This window comes from Trichechus manatus, unplaced genomic scaffold (assembly GCF_000243295.1).
Source record: "Trichechus manatus latirostris isolate Lorelei unplaced genomic scaffold, TriManLat1.0 scaffold00007, whole genome shotgun sequence".
Classification (NCBI taxonomy): Eukaryota; Metazoa; Chordata; class Mammalia; order Sirenia; family Trichechidae; genus Trichechus; species Trichechus manatus.
This window is the reverse complement of record NW_004443943.1, coordinates 24,491,478-24,502,255: the sequence shown is the minus strand read 5'-3', so window position 1 is coordinate 24,502,255 and position 10,778 is coordinate 24,491,478. Positions and strand designations below refer to the sequence as shown.

Sequence of the window (10,778 nt, the reverse complement as noted above, 5' to 3'; positions counted from 1 at the left end):
GCGCTGCTGCTGGGGGCGCTGCACGCGGCGCCAGCGCGCGGCCAGGAGTACGACTACTACGGCTGGCAGGCAGAGCCGCTGCACGGCCGCTCGTACTCCAAGCCACCGCAGTGCCTCGACATCCCCGCCGACCTGCCTCTCTGCCACACAGTGGGCTACAAGCGCATGCGGCTGCCCAACCTGCTAGAGCACGAGAGCCTGGCCGAGGTGAAGCAGCAGGCGAGCAGCTGGCTACCGCTGCTGGCGAAGCGCTGCCACTCGGACACGCAGGTCTTCCTCTGCTCGCTCTTCGCGCCTGTCTGCCTCGACCGACCCATCTACCCGTGCCGCTCTCTGTGCGAGGCGGTGCGCGCCGGCTGTGCACCGCTCATGGAGGCCTACGGCTTCCCCTGGCCCGAGATGCTGCACTGCCACAAGTTCCCTCTGGACAACGACCTCTGCATCGCTGTGCAGTACGGGCACCTGCCCGCCACTGCGCCTCCAGGTAGCGCCGACACCGCCCCCGCGCGCTCCGACGGCCCTGGGCGCCTGCGAGCTGGCCCTGAGCCTTCACGCAGCCCCGGGTGCCCCGGACAGATGCCGTTACCCCCAGCCCCTTAGCGCAGCTCTGCGAGCTCCGGGTAGGTGCCCACCCCCTTCACACGCGCGCGCGCGCGCGCGCCTTCTCCAGCCCTGCGTGCCGTGCCCCGAGAATTGTCCCCGCAGCCTTCCCGCCGTCCCACCTCCCCACGGACCGATGCCCGAGCAGTACCTCCCTGCGGCTCTGGACATTCCCACTGGTTCTCCCTACTCCACCTCCGTTCCTCCAGACCCCGGAAGCGCCTCGCAGCGCCCACATCCCCAGGCCGCTGGCATCCCTGGGACGCTCCTAATCTGTCCCCCTGCTCCCCATCCTGAGGCGTCCCGATAAATGCCTTCTCGCTTCCCTCAGCCCGAGAATGTGGTGGTCGCTAAACAGTGCTTTTCACCTCTTCCATAGCCCTGGACCAGGGCACCAAGGCAAGCATCACCTCTGCTCCAGGTTGAGACCTTTGCAGGGGGAGGGGAGGGGAGAGGAGGGCAAGAGAAGACAGAGCAAAAGGCTGGGGGCTAAGCGCGCGCCTGGGCTATTGCTCCCCCCACCCCCGATTTCTGTGCTGGGAACTTCTCCCACCCTCTTCCCAGTTCCCCGGGCTGGGAACCCTTTGAGTAAGCCTCTGTACGGAAAAAGCCGATTCGCCAGACTCTGCCCCAACAGTCCTGAGACAGTTGCTGACCTTTTCTGAGTTTCCCTATCTGTAAAACAGATCATGCCCCCGCCCCCAGTCCCGTTACCCCAATTCTCTCCCGTCGCAGCCTCCCTTTCGCTGTGCCCCACCACGGGCTCTTCTGGAGCCCCACCTGGCCAGGTAAGGCCCAGACAGGAAGGTAAGCTATGGCAACAAGCAGGAAAGCCTCACCTGGGCAGTTAATGCCAGAGTCCAAGCCACCCCAATGCAGGGCTCCTTTTTCATACCCTCTATGCTCCCTGCTCCCCTAAAAGTAACTAGACTCATTTGCCCTTGGGTGGCCCATACCATTCACCACCCCATACCCGATCCCACCCCTCAGGGCTAAACTAACCTCACCCATGCAATGTGCCCAGGCCACTCACTTCTACCCAACCCATGCCCTCTCTGAGAGCCACTGCTGGGTGCCAGTCGTGTGACTGGGGAGGGTTGAGAGAGGGGAAACGCCCTCTCCTGGAGGTTGGAAATCAGAGAGAGGGCAGTTGAGGCAGTGACATCACAGTCCCCAGCAGAGATCCATGCAGTGAGGTCCCTTCTAGTGGGCATGGAAATCCTACCTGACACTGCCCTCCACACTCCCCAACCTCTTTGACCCCCCTTTCCCCAGTAATGGGGGCCCCACCTGGAGGCAGAGACATAGGAGATGCTGAGCAGAGGTTAGGCAAGGGTGGGTGTGGTGGCCTGAGGACCAGAGACAGCCTGAAGAAGTGGCTGCGTGGCCAACAGATAAAACTCAGAATATTTCATGTAAAAATTAAGAATTTTGGCTTCGTTTGAAAAATCAGAAGTTCTGGCAATCTGCCCACTTGAGAGGGGGGCCCTGCCCAGCCAGCTTGACTTGTTCACCTACCTGCCTGACCTTGTCAGCATTTGTTTTCCTAGAAAGACCCTGCAGACACCCCAACCCCAGCACCAGACTGGGAGTCCCAAATCCTGAGTCCCAAGCCTGGTTCTCAAGATTTACAGAGTTGGGTAACCACTCGGGGCCTGTTTCCTTTTCTCTAAAATGGGAATAATAACATCTACTTCCCCGGCTGAGAACTGAATGAGATAAAAATGTAGGAGAATACAAGGCACAAGGATGGTTGTGGCTGTGGGTTGTGAGGCAGTCATTGTGCCCACCTGGGCAGCTTTGTCCCTGCACCACCTGGTTCAAGACTCACAACCGCTCAGCCAGCAGGTGGTGGTGGTATTACCATCATCCTCCTTTCCTGATGAGGAAGTGGAAGCTTGGGGGAAGTAGGGTGACTGGTAAGTGGGGAAGCCTGCACCCGAAGTGGATTCTTGGACTGCAGTCCCCTCAGCTTCCCTGTCCCCACTCTGCCTTCTCTCCTCAGTGACCAAGATCTGCGCCCAGTGTGAGATGGAGCACAGTGCTGACGGCCTCATGGAGCAGATGTGCTCCAGCGACTTTGGTGAGTGTCGGCCTGAGCGGCCACACCACACACCCAGCCCCTCCTTGACACATCCAATCACACACGTGCCCACACCCACCACAGTGAATCCCGTTTCTGCATCACGGAGCCCTTTCAGAATCTGCTGATAAGCAGACACCTTCTCCCCAGAGAAGTGTACCTCTTTTTAAAATCTATATACTGTGGTAAAATGCTCATAACATAAAGTTCACCATTTTCAAGTGGCATTTAGTACATTCAGTGTTGTGCAACCATCGCCATCATCTAGTTTCAGAACTCTTTATCACTCAGAAAGGGAACCCTATACCCAGTAAGCAGTCACTCCCCATTTCCCCCTCCTCTACCCCCTGGCACCCACTAATCTGCTTTCTGTTTCTGCTTATCATCCCAAGGGCTTCAAGGGCCCCCTCAAGGCCATGGTCATAGACCTTAGAAACCACTGCCAGCCAGGGCTCCTACAGCCATCCCTGGGCGCTGCCCAGAGGGGCCTCGCAGCTACATTTGTCTCTTTAGGGGATGCAGGCTTAGCCCAGTGATGGATGGGGGCAGTGTGGGGAGAGCTTGGCTCCAAGATGGAAGTGCAGCACCCTCACCCCTGGGCACCTCTGCCTAGTACCCAGCACACCTCTGGCCAGGGAACTGTGGTCACCTGTGCCCAAAGCTTCATCCTGGAGCTTCCCATTCCTGGGACAGCTGAGCCAACAGTCCAGTCAGGACTGGTACGTGCATGGACCACAGTCCAGCATGTGATCTTTGCCAAGTCAGCTCCCTGTGCTGTCTTAGCCTCCGTGTGTATAAGAAAGAGATAATAACACTGTCCTCGCTTTAGGGTATCTTTTATGAAGTTAATCTGTTCGGAAAGAGAATACTGCTATTGCATGGTGTGTGTGGTTGTGTGGTATCAGACAGAAGAGAAGGGGAGAGAGAAAAAGATTTTATGAAGCTTCATTTCCTGAGTGGGCAAAGTTATTCTGTCTTCTCCCTGGCCACTCCTGAACTAGGGGCCCAGAGACCTGGCCGAACCCAGAACTCCCTATCCCCAATCATACCAGGCTCTCTGCCACCACCTCAGAGTGGCCTGGACTGTGACTCGCTGGCCACAAACCCTGCCTTCAATCACCTCCCCTCACCGCCGTCCCTGCACACACATACACTCACACACTCTACACATACCAGACATGATCTCACTCACACACACATACACACACACACTACACATACCACAGACATGCTTTCATACACAAACACACCATACATACACACTCTCACACATACACATTACAGTGGTGTGCTGGAGCGGGTGCACATCCACAATAGCTGATGGTACCTATCTCCTCCCATCTCTGTGTTCAGTGATGTGATTGGCAGTGGTGGGAGTTTTACCACAGGGGTAAACACTATAGATTAGGGCTCTCCCTGCCCCAGAGTCGGGTGTTAAACATTTACCAGCCCACAACTGTTCAAATCAGACTCACACCATACACATACCCCATATGGACTCCAAACCACACACACACACACAAAGTCAGAGATCTGAGTTGGAAGCATCCCCAGACCTCGGTCCAATGCAGGCTCCACAATTCAGACAGGTCACTGCCTCTCCAAACCTCATTCTCCCTCTCCTATACCTCGAGGGCGGAGCAGCAGAATGCCCGTGAAAGCCCAGCACATGAGAGGAGCTACATAAATAGTAAAATGTACACTATACACTCATCCCTCCCAAGCCCCCAGAGCACAAGTCCAGCACTAATGGGGCCACCAGCATCCTGAGCACACCCTGTCTCTCCCACAGTGGTCAAAATGCGCATCAAGGAGATCAAGATAGAGAATGGGGACCGGAAGCTGATTGGAGCCCAGAAGAAGAAGAAGCTGCTCAAGCCGGGACCCCTGAAGCGCAAGGACACCAAGCGGCTGGTGCTGCACATGAAGAACGGCGCTGGCTGCCCCTGCCCACAGCTGGACAGCCTGGCGGGCAGTTTCCTGGTCATGGGCCGCAAGGTGGACAGACAGCTGCTGCTCATGGCTGTCTACCACTGGGACAAGAACAACAAGGAGATGAAGTTTGCGGTCAAATTCATGTTCTCCTACCCCTGCTCCCTCTACTACCCCTTCTTTTATGGAGCTGCAGAACCCCACTGAAGAGCGCTCCTCCCTGCCCCCGCAGCCAGCTTTGCCTTGCCCTCTGCCCCTGCCCTGGGATGTGCTCCCTCCTCCTCCCCCACCAGCCTCACCCAACTCCCAGGCTGATCCACAGGTCCTAAGGGGTGGGCATTGAGCCAGGACTATGCTACCCGACTGAGGTATCCCTGAGGTCTTGGGTGTCTTAGGAGCAGAACTTTTTCATTTGGGAGAAACTCCAAGCTCTCAGAAAGTAGAACGAGGGAGAGCGCAAAAGAAGGGGGGGGGGCAGGGGGGGGTCTGAGCAGCCTGAGGAGGACGTTTCCAGAGAAGATGGGTGGTGTCCAGTCCCCTCTGTTGGTGTTGGGACCTCACCTTGGAGAAGGGGGTCTCAATATTAGGCTGAGCTACTTGGGGGGACAGTTACCCCCCACCCCCACTGTGCTTTACGTGCCCTCATAGTAGCCCTCTAAAGGAGCGGAGCTGTGGTCACAAAACCCTCCAGCCACACCCCCTGCCTTCCCCATCTTTGTGCATTTCCTCACCCAGAGGCCTGGAGTTCCCAGGGACTCCAGAGCGAGACTCTAGATCCAGTCTCTGAGCAGACTCCCCTTCCACAAGATCGCTGCTTAGAGTCATTCCTCAGCCTCCCGCACCCCCTCTGACCTGATGACGAGTAAATTATTGCTACTGCTATGAGGCCATAGTACTAGACACCCGACGCAGGGAGGGGCCAGGTTTTGTTTTTTTAAGTTTTTAATTAAATCAAAGAAACCAACAGTTGGTATTGACCAGGTGATTTCTTTGTCATCTGATTCCCAAGAGATGGGGGGAGAGGAAGGTTTAGAATGGACTTCTAGAAAGAGGCCCTTATCCTAGCCCACCACCTGTCCACACAGACATACTTGGAATGCCTAAGAAGAGCAATGCCCCGTGGTTTTGTAGGGCTCCCAGAGAGCACAGAGCAAGGGTCACCCCCTCACCCGAGCACTAAGTGAGGGATGGAAAAAACTGTCCTTTTGTCCGAGGAGCTCCGAGGAGGTACAGAGGGCCGAGTTCCCCAGCCTTCTCCCACAGTCAGAAGACTGCCACGATCCAGCAGCATCTCCCACAGCCAGGTAGTGCCTGGTCCCAGGAGCCCAGGAAACCTGGGCCATGGGGGCTGCTATGAAGAGCTGGAGACCTAACCTGTGTCACTGCTACCCACTGCAGCTTTGAAACACCTCTGGTCACGGTCCTGACCCACAGGAGATAGGATGGTGTAGAGCCATGCTTCTCTAAGTGTGGTCCCTGGACCAGCAGCACTGGCATCACCTGGGAACTTGTCAGAAATGCAGCATCTCAGGCACCACCCCAGACCTGCTATATAGAATCTGCATTTTAACATGACCACTAGAATCATCTAGGGAGCTTTACAAAACACTGGGTCCCACCCTAGGACAATTAAATCAGAATCACTTCTAGGGGACCCGCAAACCCACCCAAACCTGTTGCTGTCAAGTCGATTCCAACTCAGAGCGGCCCTATAGAACAGAGTAGAACTGCCTCATAGGGTTTACAAGGAGTGGCTGGTGGATTCAAACTGCTGACCTTTTGGTTAGCAGCCGGGCTCTTAACCATTGTGCCACCAGAGCTACAGAAGTATTTCAGATGCTCCACAGGGCGACGTGCAGCCACGGTTAAGAACTACTGTCTAGAGAAGCTAACAACTAAGGCAGGAAGAGGGTGAGGGGCTTGGTCCTGCACACTAGGGAGGGGGCTAAGATGCCTGGGAGAGGTTCTTCAGAGGGGCTTAGAGCCAGGGGAGGCTGCTGCCTTGAGGTGGTGGGCCAGGGAGGGAAGAAGGCTTGCAATGGAGGCAGGAGGTTGCTACCACTCAAATGGTAGCATTCTGGAAGGGATGGTGCCAGGAAAGAGTTCAGGGGGATGGGCAGTAGATGTTGAGGGGCAAGGCAGATGTACCCAGAGCAGGGGGTCAGAGCCCAGAGGGGCTGATCTCACCAGGAGGGGTGGAGCTGGGATGCCAGGGCCTGTCTGAAGATCTGCTGCTCCTCCAAGAAAGGAACCTTGTCCTCTTGAGGTGAGGAAAACCTTGGCTTCAGCAGCTCTGAGGAGAGCGCTGCCTCAGAGAATGGAGGGATACGGCATCTCCAGAAAAGCCAGAGGGCCTGAACTCTTCTGTGGGGCCAGTGCAAGCTGTGCTCCCCTGAGGTCTAGCTAACAGGTGGTCTGTCTGCCCATAAACCACCCCCCTGGACAGTCAGGTAGCCTCACCACACAGGTCAGGAGTGGCAGAGGCCTACTTGTTTCTCCTCACCTCTGAGGAAGCTACTACCACCCACTCTGGCCCAAACCCTGCCCAGCTCACCTGGCTCCCTGAATCTGCTCTTTGTCTCCCAGCCTCTTACCCCGACCAAATATTTACAGACACTTCTATGGTCAACCAGGACCAGGGGTTCTTTTTCCACTGAACACACAAAACACCAGGCTGGATTCTGGCCCAAGTACAATACTGATCTCTGTCAGGTGCTGGCAGCCAGTGAGACGGAGTAGGGTGGGGGACAGCACTCCTTTAGCCCACCCCATGAGGTCCCAGTAAGATACTCCTCACCCCCCTCACCTCTACAAAGGGGTCAGGACTCTGTTCTGTAATACCTGCTCTGAACCCCGACATCTTCTGTCAGACCCCCCAGGAATCTCTTTCCTGGTGCTAAAGAAGGATCCTCACAAAGACCAGGGAGGCCCTGCCAGGCCTGAGCCCCACCCTTTATTTCCTTCAATTACAAAACCCTTCTTTCCACCTCACTGCAAGGTGGGCCTGGAGACCCGCAGCTGGTGCTGCCCAGAAAAAGAGCACTCCAGGCTGAGTGTATCAGTAAAGGGTTACATCGGACTGCATGGACCAGAAACCCCTAGTAACAGTGGGGGCTTCTCCACACTAGAGGGCTGGAGGCGGGCTGCCCTTCCAGGCCTGCCACGTCTGACGCCTGTCTTCTTGCTGTGTGGCTTCTGTTTTCATGGTTACCAGATGGTGCTGCTCCCAACTTCTCAACCGCCTTCCAGGCAGTGACAGAGGAAGGGCTCAGGGCAAAAAGCAGCATGCCAGCTGCCTGTGGCCCTTTTAATGAGGAAAACAGTAATTTCCCAGCAAGTCCCACATGGTAGATTTCCACTTCCCTCTCACTGGCCAGAACCACGTCACAGGGCCATCCCATGTTGCAAGAAAGCAGGGGAAATCAAGTTTTTTAGCTGAGTACAAAGTCAAGTACTATTAACAAAGAAAAGGAAAGATTTGGGATAGGAAACTTAACTCAGCACAGGAGTATGAGGAGGCAGTATAGCCTGGTGCTGGGTTCCAGTCCTGTGACTTAAGTGACTCTGTGACACTGAGAACATTCCTGAGCCTATGTGCCCAGCTGTGAAATGGACTAATAACGTCTAATTCACAGAATTTCTGAGTATTAAACAGGAAAATAAATGAAGAGTGCTGGAAACCATGCCTAGCATGTAGATGTTCATTAAATAGTAATTAGTATTTTTGTTAACCAAAGGACATGACCTGGCACAGTGCTGCCCATAGTGGGTGCTCAGCAAATTCCTAATTGATTCATTAATCAACTAAGAAACACTATTGGCAGGTAGACAGGGAAAAGACCAGAGCATCTTGCCTAAAAGCCAGAATTATTATGTTCAGAAGAGGTAGGGAACCTACATTTGGGGTTTTGGCTTCAGAAAACACATCCCTAGGTGGTATATGGAGCCCTGGTGGTGCAGTGGTTAAGAGCTATGGCTGCTGACCAAAAGGCCAGCAGTTCAAATCCATCAGTCACTCTTTGGAAACTCTATGGGGCAGTTCTACCCTGTCCTATAGGGTTGCTATCAGTTGGAATCGACTCAACAGCCAACGGGTTTAAGTGGTATGTAAGCCAATATTGGGGAGAAGACATGTAATAGAAACCAATAAATATCAGGCACATGCATTCTAATTTGAGGTAGGTACTATTATTATCCCCGTTTTAATGATGAGGTGGCTGAGGCTGAGAGAGGTTAAGTAACTTCTTGGAAGTCACAGTCTGTACGTAGTAGTGCTAGGATTTGACCCCATGCTCTTAAGCACTACACTACTATACACAGGGGGCAAAGCCCAGAACGAGCAGGGGTGCAGACAGCTGTGCTTCTGCCACCCTGCCTCACAGATTTCTGGCAGCCCGGCTCGCATCCCACTCCGAGGGCCCAGACAGAGGCAGCGGGGCCAGCCTCCCACAGTGCCCTTTCTCCTGACAACCAGAGACAGCCCACAGCCGCCTTGCCAGCATCCAGCCTCTGGTCCTCACAAAGGAAGCTCACATCCCACAACTGTTTAGTTGGCTGTGATCCTGGCTAAAGTTCACTCCTTGGGAAATCCAATGTAGGGGGTGGTTGCTGCTGGAATGTGTGTGGCTGGGACACTGGGACACAGGAGGCTCTGCTGGGGCTGTGAAGAAAGCAGGCAGCCAGGGGCCTCGGGAATCCCCAGCCCCTAGCTGTGCCAGAGAATGAAATGTGCTGCTTTGGGGTGTTGAAGCAGACCCAGCCAAGGGTGGCGTGGGGTGGCTGGGAGCTGGGGGAGCTCCTGCCACAAGACTGCCTCTGTTTCCCTGGAGGCTGAGCGCACTTGGCTAGGGCAAGAGGGATGAAGAGGGGCATATAAGGGAGGGAGGCTGTGCTTAGGGGCAGGCCCCTCCTGTTAGCTCGGTGGCTCAGAAGCTCCCGGGGATAGTGGGGGCCAGGCAGGACAGAAGGGAGGGTGACACAGGACTGCTATGTTCATTCCAAGTTTCTTATTAGGCATCTACAAGCACATGTGGCACAATTCACATCCCAGCTCCGCCACGGAATAGCTATGTAACCTTGGGCAGGTTACTTAGCCTCCCCAAGCCTCTGTTTACTCATCTGTAAAATGGAGTTAACAATACAGCCTAGCTTTGGGGATTGCCATAAGGTTTAAAAGAGGTCATGCCCTCAGCATGCTGCCTGCCACAAGTGCTCATAAATGTCGGTTACCTTCAGGGCCACCAGCTGCAGGATGGATGCTGGAGCCAGAGGCCCTCAAAAGGGTGCCTCAAAGTTTCCCAAAAGACCAGAGGATGAAAATGGAGCTTCCTCTGGCTTCAGCCCAAGGGTGAGGTGGTCAAGGGCCACAAGTCCTTAAGACCGCAGAAACCACTGCCAGTTTCAAGTCTGCTGGGACTCACAAACAGAATTAGCAGAGCCCTGACCCCAAGCCAGGCCCCAGGGCTGTAGCAGAACCTGACTACACCATCCCCTTCCGTACCTGAGAGCAAATGGGAACACATCTTTTAAAGCAGGCATTGAATTCTACAACGGACAGTTCGTCTTCCAGACCACGTTACGTTCAGTTCCTCTCTGATGTTGACCCTGGCCACTGTAGAGGCACAATTCAACCCTGTCAATCCCTCTGCGGCTTTACTTTCCCAGGGGTACCAGCACTTTAAAGCTGGCTGTCCCTTGCCCGCTTATACTGAGCCCCTCACACGCACTTCAAGTAGAGGTGGAGGTAGCCCCCGACTTCCCTATCTGGGAGGCTGCTGCCCCGATGGAAACCCATCTTTCTCAAACCTCTGTAACCCATGCCCCACAACCCCAGGCCTCCTCGATTTACTCACATTAGAGCCTGTATTTCACCATTAGGCTTGTTTTCATTTTCCAGAAATAAAACATTGACTCTGCTTTTTCAAACTACTCTTGCCTCTCCCTGAGATTCTTCCCTGAATAATAATCTCCCTAGGATTATTCTCTGGTTGAAAAAAAAAAAAAAATCAGTTTAAAACCATCCAGGGCAAGAGTTCTTTGTTCTCTTCCTGAAGACTGGCAAGACGATGTTAATACATATCATTTACTGAGCACTTACTCTCTGCCAGGCACTGTGCTCCACACCCCACGTGGACTATATCGTTTAATCCTCACATCCACCCCA

General features: G+C 54.4%; 1 protein-coding gene across 1 annotated transcript; it reads left to right on the top strand.

The window, feature by feature from the left end:
* SFRP5 (secreted frizzled related protein 5) lies at nt 1-4,822 on the top strand (the record flags this gene model as incomplete). Its single annotated transcript, XM_004370138.1, has 3 exons — nt 1-484; nt 2,606-2,683; nt 4,476-4,822. Coding segments are annotated over 3 exons (909 nt in total), but the record flags the coding sequence as incomplete, so codon positions are not given.
* Between the last annotated feature and the right edge of the window lie 5,956 nt (nt 4,823-10,778).